Source organism: Vigna radiata, chromosome 7, assembly GCF_000741045.1.
Source record: "Vigna radiata var. radiata cultivar VC1973A chromosome 7, Vradiata_ver6, whole genome shotgun sequence".
NCBI lineage: Eukaryota > Viridiplantae > Streptophyta > Magnoliopsida > Fabales > Fabaceae > Vigna > Vigna radiata.
In genome coordinates this window covers 6,917,886-6,938,431 of record NC_028357.1, presented here as the reverse complement: position 1 = coordinate 6,938,431, position 20,546 = coordinate 6,917,886, and the positions used below count along the sequence as shown (strand labels likewise).

Sequence of the window (20,546 nt, the reverse complement as noted above, 5' to 3'; positions counted from 1 at the left end):
TAGACTTAAACACACTTTTTAATAATAGGCGGTACATCCATCAAGATACATTACTATGTGGACAAAGACACAAAACACTGGAATCAACCAGCAAACAGCAAGCAGTTGAAATTAACAGCACCAACTGCTACGAGGGTTGCCTCAAAAGGCTCCTAAAGATGTATCCCTTTTCATCTTGTCATAGACTGTGATATTACAGGTGATAGTATAGCTCCTTGTCCTTGCCTTTCCCTGTTGGCTTCCCAACCTATATTTCAGTTCATTGCCCTCAAAACAAGTTAGTTTTATCTCATATCCTTTGAAATGAGAAAGGATTGCTAAGAACACAAAGGTGAAGTTTTATGCTTCACTTGTCAGCATAATAAGGAAAATTATACATTGATTACCAAACCTTTTAGAGTAAACAATCACACCACAACCTTAAACTTACACATAAAATTGGAATTCATCTATATCTTAAACTAACTTTAATATATTTTTGTTTCAAAACTAAAAAAATTAAAAGATAGAATGATGTTAACTTTTTTTTCTGTTAAGCAATCTTTTATATTGACTTTGAGTTGTAATGTATCTTTAAGTATTAATCTAAAATACTATTTAACATGTAAAAACCAAAGTTAATATAATTGAATTAAATTTAGAACTAAAACCATATGTAAATTGGTAAATTTCATGGTAGTATGAAATATGATAGTTGTCAAAATATTTTACTTACAAGTTCCAGAAATATTTTACTTACAAGTTCCAGGAAAATATAGCAATAAACTACTCTAGCTTAAAAGTAAGATCTAGAGGGAGAAAGATGACAAAGGATTATATCAAAGCAAGTTTGACCAATAAAATAGTTCCAATCAGTAAAAAAGAAAGTTCAACCTGTCAGCAAAAGAAACAAAGAGATCTTAAAGATGATGAGATGCACAGTATATTTGTTAGCCAAAGTTAAAGATAACATTACCTATGCTCAAATCAAATCCACGGTTTTTAAGTTCTCTATACTCCTGACATAGAGCACAGGTTTCACAACAGAAATGAACTAAGCAATCCATACATGGAGCCTCAGGCAAGTCATATTGTGCCCTCATTTTTGACCTATAATAGCATGAGTACAAGCATGCAAGCCCGCTCAGAGATAGCAGTGTCGCATAAATAGCCCCATTACAAGTGCAAGCTGCATATATAACAAGAAAAAAGACAAGAGAAATAGCAGTAGATATAACCATTATGAGTCATCACCTTGAATATATATTGTACTCATGATTAATGCACAAAAACTTACTTCTATTGCCTTTATCTATTATTTCTGCTATAAATCCGAATGTAACACAAGGGCAGAAGCAAGTAACCAAACCTTAGACAACAACAAAAAACAACCATACTATGTCAATTGTTTGATGTTTGTACACTAAAGACAACAAAAATAATGAACCCACATGATTGATTCATGAGTTCTTAGTCTTACAGTTTCCAGGATCATCAAGACAACGACAAAGACCAGTTGACCATCGCGGTGTCCTGATCACAGGACCCCTAACACTGTTGCTGATGTATGGAGGTGCATAAGATGGTATATGGGGACGGCCATAAGTTGGAGGAACCACCACTGGAACAATATAGCTTGGATGGCTATGATGAACTTCATATGCCTCATCATGTTCATCCACTGCAGGATACATTTTTCTCAGACTTAGCTAGATTTACGTTCCTGCAATGACCCTCTAAGGAAGGCAAACTTTTCTGGCTTATGTTAGTGTATATATGAGCATTTTATATTTAATTACTAGCTTTGGTGAATAGTTTTTTGTTGTGGTTATTTTAATAATCAGAAGTTGCAAAGAAAAGAACCAACTAGTAATGAAATGAGCATTGAATATCAGCATAAATAATTGAACTTTATAAGGTAGGTGCTTCCTCGAAATTCTTACTACAAAAGGATAGGAAGAGAAGACAATTTATGATTACATGTAAGAATGGTAGAAGAATTTGCATGCATGAATAATTATTATTTCCGGATATTTACTATTTGTAATTTATTTATAAGTGACGGATATTTTAATATCTACTTATAAATAAATCGGATGTGAATATTATACTGTTATGAATAGTGAATATTTACTATTTACATAAAATAAAAATAAAAATTTAATTTATATTTTATTAAATAAATTTAATTAAAATAAATATTAATTTATATTTTACAAGATTAAATTTAATTAAAATTAAATTTTAATTTAATTTATATTATATTTTATATATTTTTTAATTCTATTTAAATTTTATTTTAATAATTTATAAAAATATATATTTTTAAAATATTTATAGATATCCACAGGTATCTACAGATTTTAAAATATCTCCGAATATTTTTTAAGTAAATATCCATAAAAGTAACAGATCAAGTTTTGGATAAATTTATTTTTATCAAATCGGATTATAAGTAGACACTATTCCTCCCGACTCAACCCATTGTCATATCCTAGTGGTATGATACATAGTGACTTGGAGATGGTCAAGAACATTATATTCATTTTGATACAAGTGTGAATACAAAATATTTTATCATTTGGTATGACGCAAGCTGTAAATTTAGGCACCAATGATTACTTGGCATTGTAGCATACGGATCAAAAGGGGTTGCAAGACAGGGATAGGGATATAAAATAAATAACAAGTCAATGCAATATAAGCTATTTAACAACCAAAAATGTTATAGTCTGCTCAACAACCGAAGGATGTAATTTACAGTGTTTTCTGATCAACCAGACAAAATTATAATATCTGCAACATGTGCAAGAGGAGAAAAAAAAGAAGCTAAAGAAACAAAAATTACGATATATGTTGAGGTTGGGATATAATCTGGTGACCAACTCAGTCATCTCAACTTACGATGTTTATTATCTTTAAATCATAAGATATCTCAAACAATCTTACATTTGTAATATTTTCTTTTTGGCCTTTTCTAATATCTCTGCAACCTGAGGAATATATAGTTTACACATTGACTTCAATAAACCTTTGTAATAAATTATAACTGGTATTGAAAACTGTATACCATAAAGTTTCAAACCTAGAGATATATTCAATTAGATTTCAAAAAGATTTTAAGAATTTTTTTATAAAAATATATTATCTTATTCAATCAAGATTTTTAGTTTTAAACATTAAAAATAAAATCTTATGATATTTAATCAAAGATTGTAATTAGAAACAACAAAATTTAGATATATTTAATTGATATAAAAACGAATAATCAGATATGAGGACTATACAGTAGATTATTTTATTTATTGCATTATTATGAATTTCATGTCATTTTTCCTTTTGTATGTATAAATGTCATTATCATTAAACAATCTGGCTTAATTTTTTTTTCACTTTTATTAGAATTTTTTTTTTGTCAAAATAGTGATAACATATTACAATTTTTTTAATAAAATTAATATTCTCTTAAAAAATAATTCTAACCTTTTTACTTACAATAACTTTTAGAAATAACCTTTTTAATTATAGATAAATATTTAAAAATTACTACTAGTGCAAAATTAGACTTTAACGTCACCTCATAGATATCGGACCAGAAAACACTCAATGTAAATTATTGATCGGTGATATTTTCGTAAATAAGTGGGCATATAAACGTCAGTTCGGAGGGGCCCCGACGTCTATAACATAATAGACGTCAGGGCCCCTCCTAATTGACGTCTATATGCCTGACAAGTAGATGAAAAGTCATTTCTTTCCGCCATATAGACGTCTTTTAGGAGGGACACCGACGTCTATAATATTATAGACGTCGGTGCCCCCTAACCGACGTCTATATGTCTGTCAGGTAGGTGAAAAGTCATTTCTTTCCGCTATCTAGATGTCAAATCCCTCCATAATGATGTCTATATGCGATTACAGACGTCGACGCCCCCTACATCCAACGTCTATATGTACCACGAATATTAATTTTTAAATTAAATAGACGTCTCATTAGTGAGATCCCCAACGTATTTTCAAGAATATACGTCTGATATCCTTTTAAGTAAACCATTATGAACCAACAGTTAAGCGCACTTCATCGTCTTCCTGCGCCTTTTCTCTCTGCAACATTGCATTTCCAGGTGCATTTGATCTCTTTTGAACCGTTTAATCTTACGTTTACTCCGATTAAATTAATCTTTGATGTATTATCTTTCGCTTGAACCGATTAAAATGAGTTTTCGTTGTGTTTTGATGCGATTTTTCTCGTGTCTTTGGGTAGCATAGTGTACCTTCTCCCTTTGCTAGCTTCCTCATAAGAAAAACTTGCGTCTTTTGGATCTCTTATGGCATTTCAACCTAAAGCCGAACCTGGGTCCCTGCCTAGTTTCCATGTCACTGTATTATTTTTCTTTGGCGGTTGGAATGGAATTAGGCAACGACCCAGGTTCTGTTTTGGGTTGAAATGCTATAAGAGATGCAAAATATGCAATTTTTTCTTATGAAGAAGCTAGCAAAGGGAGGAGGTGCTACAACGCTACCCAAAGATACGAGCAAAACTGCATTAAAATACAACAAATACTCAGTAGACGTCGGTTAATGCCATATCCGACGTCTATTGTGCACTTAGACGTCGATTAGTGCCATGTCTAACGTCTTTATAGTGCTCTTAGACATATGTTAATTGCATGGACCGACGTCTGTATAGACGTCAGACATGGAACTTAACCAACGTCTATAACGACGTCGGATCTGCAGAGTCTGACGTCCGATTAACGTCACCCATATAGACGTCGGGTCTGAATGTGATGTTATATAGGAGAATTAATTGGACTAGAACTTGAAACTAGTTTCCACTCAATCCCAAGCCAATGAAATAAAATGAGTGATCAATTCATCCATTAATAAGTATAAACCAAATTTGTAAATAGATTGAATGAAAGCATAAATAAATTCTAAGAAGTAGAAGTACAAAGAGTTAGAATTGATTACATCCAATCTCAAAATAAGAGAGTTCAATTACTCATAGAATATTGCAATGCGATCCCATTAACATTTAGACATAAGATTTACAATGAAATCATCTCTCTCAAGCCTCACATACTCATTCCTACTGTATTAATACATATTTAGTCGTCCACTCAATGCCTAAAATGAAGACATGAGGTCTATATTTATAACTGTCTAGGGTGTGGCTTGAGCCACAACTTTTGGCACTTGAGCCATAGAGGATTTATTCTAGATCTTTTCAAACTACCTTTTTGCAGCTTAAGCTATACTTTTTTGGGCTTAAGCTGTAAAAGTTATATTCTAGATCGTTTCAAAGGTGGTTGCTTAAGGTTTCCCACCAAGATGGGTTTCCTCTATGGCTCAAATCTCGCGCTTCCATGGCTCTACTTGTGCAGTTTCCTCCCAAGCTAGGTTTCCTTTGTGGCTTAGGTCTTGTGTTCTATGTTGGAGCCTCCTGAGATTACTTCTAAGTGAAGGATTCTTCATGGCTTAAGCCTTAGGTTAAGGTTTGAGGTTTTCTTTTAAGGTGAGTTTTCTTTTAAGGTGAGTTTTCTTTGTGTGGCAAAAGTCCAAATTTCACGTTGTAGACGTGTTGAAGTTAGTTTGTTGTATGTTGCTTAAAACTTTGACTTTCTATTTGATATCAAGAACTGTAAAACAAACTAAATAGGAGTGAATTAACCATAATGTAAGAAAAATGAAAAGAAGATAAGTGCCAAAATTATCTTAAAATTCACTTAAATTAGACACTTATCAACAGGTAGCTGTCTACACTCAATGTACGACATATGACCCTCAATTACACTTAGCTTTCGATAGATAGCACTCGGTCCTCGACATGCAACATATGGCCCTTAAGAGACAACACTCAACCTTTGATAGGTAACACTGAAGTCTTGGCATGCGACATACCTGGTGTGTTTTTGCACTAAGTTATCTTAGAAAGAGAATGTTGATAAAGTCAAAATATATTTGAACATACATATAATACATATAATACATATATATATATATATATATATATATATATATATATATATATATATATATATATATATATATAAAAGCTATTGTAAAATAAAAAAAATCAACAAAATTATTTTCTAACTTTTGAACAATTAAATAACCATGGCAAATATTACTATGAATATATAGATTAATTTTTTTTTAAAAGGAATCGTTTTGACCATGCGAATATCATCCAGACCAATTAGATATGTTTAGAATTATAGGTTAGCAAATATTATAACTTAAAATTTATTCTTTGGACATAAGAGCATGAAAAAAAATGTTAACATTATGAACAAGCAGACAATCTAAGTATTCTCTAGAGAACCTATTATTAGGTTTTGATAATAATAAATAAAATTATACTTTTATGATTACCTTATATTATAAAAACAGGATTTTGTCAAATAAATAGTATATAATAAAATGAATATTCTGTATAATAGACCATTTAAAATTCTTGTACTGTAGAGTGTTTATATATAGGTTGCGTCTATCTTATAAATATTAAATGAGTAATAATATCTTTATTAATGGTCTTTTTCACAAATCAATTAATCATACAACAAATGAAGGTACTCACCACGCAATATATATTAGGATACAAGTTAACATTAATAAAACTTTCTAAACAAAAGAAAAACTTATAATATACAAACTGCAAATTGTTTTGTTTCATTGCTTCTTTTATCACAACTGTTATAAGTATATTGAGATTAAGTGTTTTTAAAGGAAGATTCCACTTAATAATACAAGACGGATATAGAATATTCGAATATATAACACTATTAAGATGAAGTTTGAAGCGACACAATCATATTCATTTAAAGACTATATCAGAAGAGAAGAATGAATGCATAAAAGAAAGACACAATGATCTTAAAAGCTTTTATACACAATTTTTTCTGCAAGTTTATTCTATCACAGAAAAAGTATTCTATAACATTACAAAATTGTTTGTATATAAAGAGGATTTAGTGTGTCATGTTTTTGTTGGGAGTTGTCGTTTAACCATTCTTTTGTGTTTCTCTTCTAAATTCGAAGTGATAATAAATAATAGATATTTGATATTGTTATTATTGCCGTGATTAAATTAATATTATTAAACTACAATAATTTTAGTATTGTTAAAATAATAGCAAATAAAATAGAAAAGATAAGTCTTAAGTCATCATTTCTCAAATAATAGAGAATCGATTCTTAATAAATTAGTTTTTATAAAAAGTATACAAAATGGTTAGTAAAACAAAAACAATAACAAAGATAAAGATCAATAAAAGATTAAAGAATAAAATAAAATAAGAAAGAGAAATAAATTATAAAAATATTAAAAAGATAAAAATAATGATAAAGAAAATATGTTGGTTTCAATGCTTTTTCAAAATAAGATTCATCATTGATTATCTAAAGATTATTGTTCAATTAATTATTGTCTTAGAATTTCAAATGAATCATTGTAAATTCTCAATTAATTTGTTAGTATTATCATTATTAATCAAAGTACATTTTCAATTAAGACCAAGAACTTTATATAGAAAGTCCATTCTTAATCAAATATTACTATGTCTAATGATAGTCTATTCTTTTACTTCTTATACCAAGTAAAAAATTAATTAACCAAAGTATATTTTTTATTAATTATTGCTAAAGTTTTTACTATTAATTAAAGTACATTCTCAATTATTGGCAAAAACCTATTCAATCACATGAAAGTTTGTAACTTTAATCAAAGTAAATTTTAAATAAAATAAAAAACCCTTGGACTCATACGATTGATATGTTATGTAGATTTAACACCATGCTAACTTGCTATAATGTAATAATCATTACTTCTACTTGATTATGAAGCAAAAGACATAGATAAAAATAAATCAGAACAAGAATAAAAAAAAAAAAGCAAATTTATTCATCTAACCTTATAATCTAATTAAGAAATTATAGTAGAATCAACCCTAGAGGTTTAACACTCCTTAGAATGTAGAAAAAAACATAAAACAGAAGAAGAGAAGGTGAAGAACATGAGAGAAAAGAGAGGACGGAATTTAAACGCCCAAAGGGTTCTTAAGCTCCACATATGTGTTTCCCGTAGTCTCTTTATATAGAAATTGGATTGGACTTTGTTCCAAGCAATAACACTCAAATCTCAAACCCACTTTATTTCCTAATTACCACATTTTTCTCGAGTTACATTTACCCCTCCTTAAAAGAATTTTCGCCCCCGAAAATTGATCCACTTACCAGAAAGATAAGGATACTCATTCTTCATAACTTTCTCTAACTCTCAAGTCATTTCTTGCGTAGCTTTATCCCATAACACCTTCACTATGTGAATATCCTTTCCTCACAATGTTTTAGTTTGCACATCTAGCACTCGTACTGGTCTTGCTTTAATGGTTAAATCTTCTTTAACTTGAATGTCATCCACTTCTAACACATGACTTGGATCTGACATATACTTCCTCAATTGAGACACATGAAAAACATTGTGCAAGTTTCCTAACCGAGATGGTAGTGCTATCTCTCATAGGCTGCTGGACCAATCCTCCTAAGCACTTGATATGGTCCAATAAACTTTGGCCTCAACTTCCTTGACTTAATAGTCCTCTCAACTCTTACTGTTGGTGTCATTCGCATAAACACATGATTTTCAACTTCAAACTCCAAAGATCTTCTCCTTTGGTCAACATAAATCTTCTGCCTACTTCGTGTTGCTCTCATTCGCTCTTGTATCATTTTCCCCTTATCAAGAGTTTGTTATAACAACTCTGGACCTACAGTAACTGATTCACCATCCTGACACCTTCCATACAGAGCTTCAAATGGTGTCATCACGATGTTAAAATGGTTAATATTAATGAACTCAACCAACGATAGAACCTCTTTCCATCACCCAAGATGATCCAAGACACACATCCTCAACAAATCTTCCAAGGATTGAATGGTCCTTTCAGACTATTCATCGATCTAAGAATGATAAGTCGAACTCAATCTCCGCTGATTTCCCAAAGCTTTTTGCAAAGTCTGCCAAAACCTAGTTTTAAACCTCAAATCTCTATCCAAAACAATACTTGCAAGCACTCCATGCAACCATACAATCTCACAAATATACAATTCGGCTAGCTTCTCCAATGACATTTGCTGATTTATTGGCGAGAAATGAACATACTTAGTCATTGTGTCCTCAATTACCCAAATGGAATCATGTCCTTCTAATGATCTAAGAAAATGAGTTACAAAATCCATAAATATAATGTCCAATTTCCACTAAGGTATTCCCAATTGATGTAACATTTCTCCCGAACTCTAATATTCCACTTTTGCCTTCTAACAAATCAAATAAGATGATACAAACTCAGTCACATCTTTCTTCATACCACTCCACCAAAACGAAACTAAGACAATAAATTGCACCAAATAGCAAAATTGAACATGATCTAGAGTGAAAAGTTCTTGTTCTCGTTGGTGTATTAAATGGAATCTTGACTCAAGAAGACTTATTGGAAAATAACAAAATTGAATTGTAAATGGGTAAAACATTAAAATCAATGCAAGTAGCATGGTACAAAGTCTGGAAATTAAAATTCAGAAAGATCAAGTGCAAGAAAATAAATTTGATATAGGTAAAACAGAATCAACATTGAAACTAAGGGAAACAAATTTGCAATTGCATTAGATTCAAGAAGAAAAATATTACAAAGAGGTTTACTCAAGGATTTTGTGGTCACTTTGTACTTACAAGACTCCTCTCACGTAGCATTCCCCTCTCCAAAGGCTACTTTGCATTCAATAAAGATCAAAATATTATGTGTTATTGGTTGAACCCTCCACAATTTTCACAAACTCTCTATCTACTCTTGGTGAAGACGAAGACTCCTAAACTACACTTTACTCTAAGCAGCAAAAAAGAAGGAGGAAAGAAACCGAGCCGATACGCCAACTCTCTCTTAGATGCTTACACCTCCCTTTTTAAAAGAAAACTAAGACTTATTTTACAAAAAAGGACAAGAATAACGAAGGACCTAACCCTCAGCTCCCAAACTGCAACTTTCGTACCAAAGGGTTTTTGCACATTACCCTCTCAACTAAAACCAAGTTCTCACTTAGTGCCTCTTTGGACAGCATATTGACTCAACTTCAAGCCTTCACCCCTGCTTGCCTGTGCTCCCTGGTTCAGCAGCTATATCAACATACAAAGGGGAATTTCGATTCAATTGGGCGCGGGCTGTCCAATTCTCTATGCAGCTATGCATTTTGGGCTCAAAAGCAAATGGGTTGAAGCCCTCTGATTTGACCAAGTCAGCCTTCTTTGACTAGGGGCTATTCTTCAATTTGAGAATATTAGAGCATGGTTAAAGTCCGAAAATGCAAAGCAAGAGACCTATCTAGGCAAGAATGTACTTTATTTTTTATTTTTATTTTTATTTATTTATTTTCTAAAGAAATAAAAAATTATTATTTACAAGAAAACACTATTTAAGAGAAGCTTTTTAAAGTCATAAAACTCTACTTTTTATACAAAAGCTAAAAATCTATTCTAATCGAAGAAAATTACAAACTAACTAAAACTAGAAAGGAAATTTTATAAACGAAAAAGGAGAAAAAAAAATGAAGGATTAACTATGACTTCATAGAAAATTTTTAGAAACTTAAAATCATGGACATGTTTCCAATCACTAGTAGTTGGGAGACCTTCATCACCAAAAAAAACCCATATAGTCTTCATTGTCAAGGTTTTCAAATACAACTTGAAATTTTGTTGTTGGTTCTAACATCAAGACACAATAAATTTTTGCAATCAATATTTGAAAACTCTATGCAATCTCTAAACTTAGTCAATCTTTGTGGTGAAGACCTTTCAAATCTGACGGTATTCCTAATACTTGTTATTGAATTGTGCAACTTTTTTAAGCCATCACTCACAAGTAAGTTTATGCATATGAGCATAACATCTCATATGGAAAAATTGTTCATCTAATCCACCCATATTCTTCAGTTTTTTTTTTTTTTTTTCTTTTATAAAATATATAGCAGCCACATCATTAGATGATACATTATCAACTGTGAGTATGGACACATTACTTACTCTCCATTCCCTTAAAACTTCTTCAACTTTTCTTCATATCGTTTCCCCTTTATAATTAGGTATGAATAAAAAACTAATTATCCTTTTTTGATACCTTCAATAATTGCCTATGAAATGTGTAGTGAGTGTTAGGTAATTTAAATTTTGAATTGATGTCCAACAATTGGTAGCGAGTGCAACTCTAGCACAATTTGACTTAAAACATAACTTTTTCATCATATACAACTGAAAACAATCTCTAGCTATTGTGAAGCTTGATGGGATAACAAACAAAGGTTGTAATTATCTACACAAGTTCTTAAAACCCTCACCCTCTACCACCCTGAATGGTTGTTCATCCACAATGACAATATAGAAATTGCCTTTCGAGGGTTGCAAGAAGACTATTACTATCACCACTTTTAAATGTGAGAGTTGTTTGGTTGGAGTCATTAGTGGTAGCAAATGGATATTTAGAAAATAACCTTGTAAGGTGATTAAGAAGATTAGATATTCCATGTGTCTTTGGATCACATCTAAATTGCTTACCATAATGATTACATGTTGCAATTGAATATGTGGATTCAAGAGATCTTGTGAAGTGATCCCAAACAACATAAGTTGTTTTCTTACCACTAACATTTGATTTTCTCTTCTTTTTTTTTTTGTATTTTTCGAAAGAGGAACATTATGGTCTACTCCTGCAGGTTCAGGTTCAGTTTTGTAGGGTTTGGCTGGTTAGCTTGTTGTGAATTTGGAAGCAATTCTTAACTATATGTCTCTCCATTACATTTGTAATGAAGAAGTCATAGTCAATAACTACCAATCATATATTTGTAATTTATTTTAGAGAATTCTATATATAAATTTAATTGTTTAACCTTTCTAATATTGTAGAACAATATTGACAGAGAATAAAGAGTTTGTGAGAAGCAATCAAATTTCTAGTAGATATATTCTTAAGAAAAAAAGTTTTAGTGTATAATGGATAAAATTAATCAATAGTGAGAATAAAGAAAAGTAAATCAATATTTGAAGAAAACCAAAGAATCAGCATTTGAAAAACTCATGTGCCTTGGGTGTCATCATAAAGAAAAGGGGAAATCAATGTTACCTTACAAAGGTTTTGTACTTCCACTGTCCACAACGACCACATTCAAAACCTCTTTCCTGTGGAAGCCTATTCTGCTGACTCCCCCTATGTGTGCGTCGCCGAAAAGATCCAATGGCCACTATTGAAGGATGAGATTGTCGTGACCCAAATGATTCGCACTACTTCTTCTCATTCCACGTCCCTACGGGGCTCTGATCCTGGGGAGGAGGAGCTTGTCGTGGTTTTGGGGAGTTGCAGCTGCAGCTGCTTCTCCGTGCAAAGGTTACGGAGAATGCGATGAAGAAAGGCACGTGATGGGAGCATGGCGGAAGCGGTTTCAACGAAGGATTTGAAGTTGGGGAAGAAGAATGAAAAGCAGGGGCATACAACTACTAGAGTTTGTTCCCAAAGAGAGTGTTTCTATTCTTAAAAAATTATAATAATAGGAAAAAATTGTTTTAATAAAAAAAATTTAACAATTTTTTTTTACAACATATACAGTTGTAATTAGTTTATTTCAAATTTTTTTTTAAACATAAATAAAATAATAATTTGTTATCAAAAAATTCTTAAAAAAAGTTGTCAAAATATCGACCTTCATAATAATATTTTAGGTATTTTCAAATGATGATATTTTGACAAAAATTTTCTATAATTTTTTTACAACAGAACACGTGTAATTATTTATTTAAATTTATATTTAAAAAAATATTTAAAACAAACCAATCATAATATGTCACATATACGTTATCAAAAAATTGTTAAAAAAATGTTGTTAAAAGAAATTTTTTTTTTCAAATATTTTTTCCTCGTTATTATCCATCTTTTGTACCCGTTTTTATCAAACTAGCAATCCTTTCATGTTACACTTCTACGTTTATTTCATATAAAATATAAAGATAAAATGATAATAAAAATATAAAATTATAACTTTTAAAAAAGAAAAATGTAAAAAATAGAAAAAAATAATAGGTTTAAATTTTGTGGTTCCTAAGTTAAAAGTTAGTGTTCAGTTTAGTACTCATTTTTAAAAATGTAAACCTTTAATTTCTATGATGTGCAAAATGAACACCAGCTTTTAACTTAGGACAAAAAACGATTTAAACCAAAATAATATTAAATGAATGTAGAAAATAGAAAAAAAATTATTTTTCTATCCAAATTCATGTAAAACTGATCCACCGTTTTTTTTTTTTTTTCATTCAGTTTATTCGGATGCAATAGTTTCCTCAGTTTCTTTTTTTTTCACCCCTAGCACAAATGAGAACCTAACATTTCCAAATAAAAAATGTAATTAAATTTTATTGGGAAGAAGTTATATAATTCTTTATAAATAATATAATGCTGTCAAAATAATTCATTCCATAAAATCCTACATAAATATTTTTAACAATATTTTTATCCAACCACATAATGTTTATATAATTATAATTTTAATAGCCACGAAATTACGGATCTCCCTATGAAGATTTTCAGCAGTCCTAAGTTTTCTTACAATTTGAGTTTTAATTTATTACTCAGATGATTGGTCTCTTAGTTTAATAAAAATGATATTAGATTTAACATGAGAAAAATGATAGTTTGAAAAACATATTTTTTTTTTACATTCATTGATACTAACTTTTTCTTGCTTGTTTTCAAAGAATTATAAAAGTTGAATTTTTTAAAATAATTTTATCTTTGTTAAATATGTTAAATAAATTACTCTTACTCTTAACATAAATTGAAGTGAGATTTAATTAAAACTGACCTAAATTTTAAATTTCTAAAATGATTTAAATTTTAAACTTCTAAAATAATTTAAATTAACTCAAACCAAAGTTTTAACTAAAAAAATTTCCAAATAGTAAATCTTGAATGAAGAAGTCTAATCTAACCTTCCAAATACAATATAACTTTCAAGTAAATCTTGAATGAAGAAGTCTAATCTAACCTAAAAATAAGGTATACAAGAAAATAATCTAAATTACTGTACATAAGTAAGTCAGAGAAGGAAGGTTGTATTGCTGTATATACCTAAACTATGAAGGTATTAATTTCAAAATGGAAACGAATGTTTAGACCACTAACCTTAACAAAGAACACTAAAACAGAATCCAAATTCTTACGTTAAATATAAATAATGTATCTGTGTAAATTTTTTACGTTAAATTCTTCTTTGTTCGAAGTTAAATCTGTGACGGAAATAACTCTTTTCACTGGTTTCTTCAGTATGACCTAATCTCTTTGGTTAACCATTGATAATTAAGTTGATGAGTTAACTAGGGTTCAACATTTTCTTGCCGACCTAATGAAGGCTATAAAGTATCGATTCTCTTTTAAAATGTTGAAATTCGAATGTCTCGAGAAAATTGGGGTAGATTCTCCTCTAGAGTCACCTTAATTACGAATCCGTGATCACTTGTGCTAGGGTTCCAACAACTACCAACATCCGTTCACACCATAATAATCTTAACCCCAAGAAAAAAGAAATCCCCTATAGAAATCATTTTCACAAGTTTTTGTCACAACTTTATTTAATCAAGTTCTAACTGCAAAATGTTTGATGTCGGATTTAATTTAACCTATTATTATCATGTGATAAGTTAAGAAACAGGCTTTAAATCTAATTCAAAATCGACTTGTTAAGAATGTTGTACTCTACTTATATATTATAAATTGATTTTATTTTTAGTCGATATGAGATTTTCAAAAACACTTCTTTCGTATCGAAGTATAAACATCTCAACCTGAAAGTAAAATTAATGGACGATCTAATAATAACCTGACAACAGGTGAAACAGAATGTCTATACCATTAACTTGTGTTAAAAGAACGAGTATGTAGTGGTATAACATGGTGGTATGACTCTTTGACCTATATTTTTCCAAACAGGATCAAAGTTGGATACGTTGTGTATTGATTTTAAAATTAAGGTACTATAGACTAAACTGATAAAGTAAGAAATAAGGAAAAAGAGGCATATTTGGCAGGATTAAATAAAGCAATTAAAAGTTTACAGGTCCCTTGAGCAAGATAATCCAAAGAGATTACTGTGTTACGTTTTGCACAAGATTCATGCATGGCATGCGACAATAAAGTAGAGAGGGTTTGTGGATCTGACATAGTAAAATGAGCCTCGAGCATTGAGTGTGAGCATATATGATATTGGATTAGATTAGAATAATAAGGACTAAAGCTTCGTTGATTGGATGGTATATATTAAAATAGAATAATAAGAAGTAAAAGCATCATTTATCGGATTACAAGAGACAAAGTTTGCTAACAGGATGGGAGACAAAAAGGGGGACAGGCTCTCATAGCTATGTGCTGCTTTTCATTAATCTTCTGCTAATAACAAACATCAATCTACGATGCAGCATGCGACCATTTGTCCTAAGCTCAATTGCCAACCAATATATAAAACCTAGTCCACACACTCAGAATGTGGATTTCATGTGAACAACACTTGCAAAAACAAACACGTGAAGCTCGATACTTCAACTCAAAGATTCTTTGCCGCATGAATTATTACTCTTTCATTGTTTCCTTCTTGTGCTTACAACTAGCTTTTCCAATATTTGACAGAACAAGAGAAGAATATAATACAGACATGCTAAACAATCTGACTTAACCCACATGACCCTCAGAATTCATATCATCAAAATCTTAAACAATGTATAATATAGATAAAGGAACACATTTTTTTAAAGATTTTTTCTGCAATTGGTCAATAGTATCAGGTAACTGTTAAACACTTAAAGGTGAAGACCCGCATTCCTAGCATAAAAAGACAAATCTAAACAACATGTTATGTCCACTAAACACACACACACATAATAGAATCCCCATCATTATATAAGGGCAAGCAAGCAAGCAAGCACCTGCATTTGGAAATTAACCCTTCAGACTGACCGAAAACAGTAATATATATATAAGTTTTTCCCATATTTGTCCCTGCTCTATAATCTCAAAGTTCTGTAGTAGTGCATGAGCTTCAATCATGGACCCCAGAATCTCCTTCTCCTATGATTTTGTGGTTTCCCAGCAGGCAATCAAGCATGAAAATATATACACAGAAGATCCTGTCTCTTCGGATTTTGAATTCTCTGTGAAGAACAATTCTATGATATCAGCAGATGAAGCTTTTTTCCAGGGCATGCTGTTGCCTCTGAAGAGTAGTGACTGCTCCAAGAAGGTGACTTTGAGGGATGAGTTGCTTGCTAACGATGACTATGAAGAGGAGTTAGCAAGAATACCAAAGAGTTCAAGTCGGTGGAAGGAGCGATTAGGCCTCAGGAGGGTTTCATCTAAGAAAGATAAGAACAACAAGAATGATGGATTTCAGCAGAGAGTTGGTAATGAAAAAGGGTTTACTTCGGGACAAGGAGACAAGACTGTTACCTAAGACAAAATGGTAAGATAATGTCAACCATATTTTTTAGCTCTTTATCTTTTGATACTAAATATCCTTGTTTTATGAAGGTGGTGTAAGTTGTAGAAGCATTCATTTCTCAAGGATGGGATGACATTACTAATATCTAAAGACATATGAATTGCAAGAATTTTGGTCTGACTTCCTTCTCAACCCTTATGTTAAATTTAACCTAAGTTATCTTCCCCACCTATGTAGTAGTAGAAAGAAAGTAGTAATCTTTGTACAAAAAATTTGCAGTTGAACAACTTCCATGTGTCAATGAGTATTTTTCTTTGTGTAGTACATCAGTAGAAGTGGCTTTTGTTTAATAGAAAGTGACTTGCTAGTTGTTATTAGTACCACTACTACGTAATCAAGCATCTTCTTCTTCTTCAAGTTCTCTACTACATCTTATGCTGCATATTTTCATTTAAGATAATAATCCTTTCACAACATTTTTTTTTTCACACCATTTTAACAGTGTGTCATTATCTAATTAGTTCGTGATGATGTTTATAATTATTATTATTGATTATAAAATAATTTTAGACCAATAAAAAAATAATAAATAAATTATGTTAAAATATTATAAAAAAATATTGTCAAAATATATTATCATTTCCAAACTTTAGTTTGAATAATATTTAAACTTGCAAACTGAGTTCACTGTAAATCAGTTTCAAATTTTATATACAATTTTAATGCGCAATGATAAATAACTTTATTTTTTAAATAGTTTCGGGTGCAAATGCCTTCTAGCACTGATTTTGCTTACTCAAAAGCTATTTTTGCTAGAGAAAGACAACCAACCTCAATCATTATTGATAAAAATTAAAAAAAAATACCAATTACTATCGTATACTTACAAAAACAATAAATTTATTAAATCAAATTCCTGAATTTTTATCAATAAGTAAAATGCCATACTTTCCTATTTAAGGAAAAGTATTCAAGTGTTAGGAGAACTAGAGAGACAGAAAAATGAAATTCAGTACTATCATGGAATAAAATAGATTGATACATATAATTTATCTTAAACAGAGTTGAGAAGCAAAGGTCCTAAGTGTTATTCTTTTTAATCATCTTAATCTCTTCTTCTATAACCTTGACTCATATACTTCTTGCATTGATGTTTCTTCATAACAATTAATCTCAATCATAGACATACGGCAAGTTTTGTATATGTCTACCAAAGATCTTACTCGTCTTGGAATGGATTCTGATGAAAAATCTTCTTGCTGTTTTTGTTAAGGTGGAAAAAGCGTACATGAATCTCCTACCTTTTCTTGAGTTTCTTTTTAAGATTGTTGCATTAGAACTAAAATGTTGCTTTTAATAACTTTCTCTTCTTCCCAATTCCAAGAAGCATTTTCATCAACCTTAACATCTTGACTCGACTAATGATGAGCATTTTTGTTCATAGGTTATAGACTCGATAGCCTTTTGACAATGTGTTATATCCTAAGAATATTCCTCGTACAGTCTTGTCTTCAAGCTTATGCCTCCTTGATCAATAACATGTATGTAGTAGATAGATCCAAATACTCGTAGGTGTTTATCTAATGGCTTTCTTCCACTCCAAGGTTTAATAAGAGTCTTGTCTTGGACTATCTTGATTAGATATCTGTTTAAAATGTAAATTGTAGTGTAGACTGGCCCAAAAAGTGTTAGGCACACTTTTCTCTTTTAGCATTGGTTTTGCCATCTTCATTACAGTGTGGTTCTTACTCTCTCAATCACATCTAAGTAATTTTATATATTTTTGCTTTGCTTTTGTTGTTGTAATGGTGGTGTTCTCATTGGCCTAGAAATGTGAGTGTAGATTAACTTTAGCAATTCTTTTGCTCTCCAAGTTTTTTCGGTAGAGAATGGTAGTCTATGTTGCTTTCCCAAAGACATTCTTCATAGGCTTCATCACTATCTCTTAAAGATGGAAGATTTCTCATCATATTCTTGTGATATAGCAACTTCATGGCATGGAAATTGAAGTGGTTGAATCTTTTATGCCATAACCATGAATCATTGACTTGCACTTTCATGGCAATGTTAGTAGCATATTTGAAATTTGTTGGAAAACCTTTGTTCCCCTCTTCCATTTTAACTTGACCTATCTCTTGCATTTAGTTGTCAGATAGAACATGTATATCTTTCAAAATGAAAACTATAAACTTTCTCCATATTTAGCCAATGCTTAAGAAATTTTCTTTACGATTGGGTATTAGTAGGACGTCATTAATGAGTCTCGTTCCTTTTTTAGTCTTCAACATGACAATGCCTTTGCCTTTAGATTCCATCATTGTACCATTCCCCAATCGTACTTCAACTCTAATAGAGTTTTCGATTTCTTTAAAGATGCTTAGATCATTAGTCATGTGATTATTACACCCACTATCCAAGAACCATCTCCCTTCTGATTCTTTTTATTCTTTTGATTCTTTGCTTGTTGATTCTTGTTGCAACAATTTTTTTCCATGTGTCCAAATTTCTTACAATGTTGACATTAAGGTTTTTCATTATGCCAACAATTTTTTTCCAAGTGATTTGTCTTTTTACAGATGCCACATGAAGGATATTTTCCTTGATGGGTCATAAATAAGCTTCTAGAATTTTCTTTATTTCTTGTAATTTCTCATTTTAATACGTTGTTGTTGAAGTTATCAAATTAATACTACTTTACAAGGCAATTTCAGTATTGTCAGGTTAGTAGTCAAGAAAATAAATATGTTTAAAGTAACCCTGAGTCGTTTCCAACGAATACGAAATTTCTTTCCAATACTTGATTCTTATGGAGACTCTGAAAGATTAGTAAATGCTATGCAATGCTTAAAAATAAAAGTAAAAGGCTATGCTAATGAAATTAATCATGTCTATTCTTAAATCTCCTAACCAAATTAAAAGTTAATTAATCAAAGTAAATTCTCAATTAATTATAGTTGAAATTCTTACCACCAATCAAAGTATATTCTCAATTAGTAGCAAAAAATCATTTAATCATATGAAAGTTCCTAAGTTCAATCAAAGTACATTCTCAATCAAACCTACAAACCCTTGAACTCATATGATCAATATGCATGTAGATTCAAACATTTTATAATGCAAAAATCATTACTTTTAATGTGATTGAGAGATGAAAGATATAGAAAGAGGATAACTCAAATCAATAATCAAAAGAAACAAATACATTTATTCAAATTAACCTCAGAATCCATGATGAAATTATAGTGGAATAGCCCTAGAAGTTTAGCCCTCCATGAATGGAGTAAAATACATGGTAAAATAAAATGGGAGGAGTGATGAATGATTGCTTCCTGTTAGCAAAATGATGAAAGTAAAGTTTTGATGATGTCCAAATCAAGTTAAGATATATCAAGATTCATGAAGATCCTTTGAAGACTTATTTTTGTTATAAAAAGCTTTTGTAATAATTGTAGTTTAAAAGTTTAAGACTTAGATTTGTAGTAGGTTTTGATTCTTGTACCTTCATATTTTATATTTGCTGTTCAGAATAAAAAAACGCACGGTTTTAATCGATTAAATCAAGTATTAATCGATTAAAATATTACAGGTGCTGAAAACTCAACTGGTATGGAAATAATCGATTAATACATATTTTAATCGATTAGCTAATCGATTAATCCTAAGAATAATCGATTAAAACTAGTTGTTGGAGTTTTCTAGTTTTTTGAAAACTAGCCATTGTACTCATTTAATAAATTAACACTTGTATTAATCGATTAAAAGCGTTAAATGGCCAGTTTCGTAGAATGGAAGAGTTTTTGGTTGAGTATATAAATTGGCTCATTGTTTCTTTCAAAAACAACTCTTCCCTTGTGCTTAAGAACTCAGAAACTCTTGAGAAGTGTGTGTTCTTGTTCGGCTTGTGAAACTCTTGTTTGTGGAGCTGGTGAAGTGTTGATACGGTGACAGAGGAAATAGTCGGTCCATCCTTGGTGCATCTAAGGAGGTGTGTGGAAGAGGATCATCCTTCGTGAAGTATTCAGAGGAGGTGTTTCATC

General features: G+C 30.8%; 2 protein-coding genes across 2 annotated transcripts; one reads left to right on the top strand and one right to left on the bottom strand.

The window, feature by feature from the left end:
• Positions 1 to 1,713, bottom strand: LOC106768042 (cell number regulator 2-like). Its single transcript, XM_014653008.2, has 4 exons — positions 1,460 to 1,713; positions 1,277 to 1,348; positions 956 to 1,168; positions 1 to 247 (listed from the first exon to the last, which is right to left on the bottom strand). The coding sequence occupies exons 1-4, from the start codon at positions 1,671 to 1,673 to the stop codon at positions 171 to 173; spliced, it is 576 nt and encodes a 191-aa protein (XP_014508494.1). The 5' UTR covers positions 1,674 to 1,713; the 3' UTR covers positions 1 to 170.
• Positions 1,714 to 15,977: 14,264 nt separating this feature from the next.
• LOC106768081 lies at positions 15,978 to 16,903 on the top strand. Its single transcript, XM_022784419.1, has 2 exons — positions 15,978 to 16,530; positions 16,599 to 16,903. The coding sequence occupies exon 1, from the start codon at positions 16,117 to 16,119 to the stop codon at positions 16,519 to 16,521; it is 405 nt and encodes a 134-aa protein (XP_022640140.1). The 5' UTR covers positions 15,978 to 16,116; the 3' UTR covers positions 16,522 to 16,530; positions 16,599 to 16,903.
• The last annotated feature ends 3,643 nt before the right edge of the window (positions 16,904 to 20,546 follow it).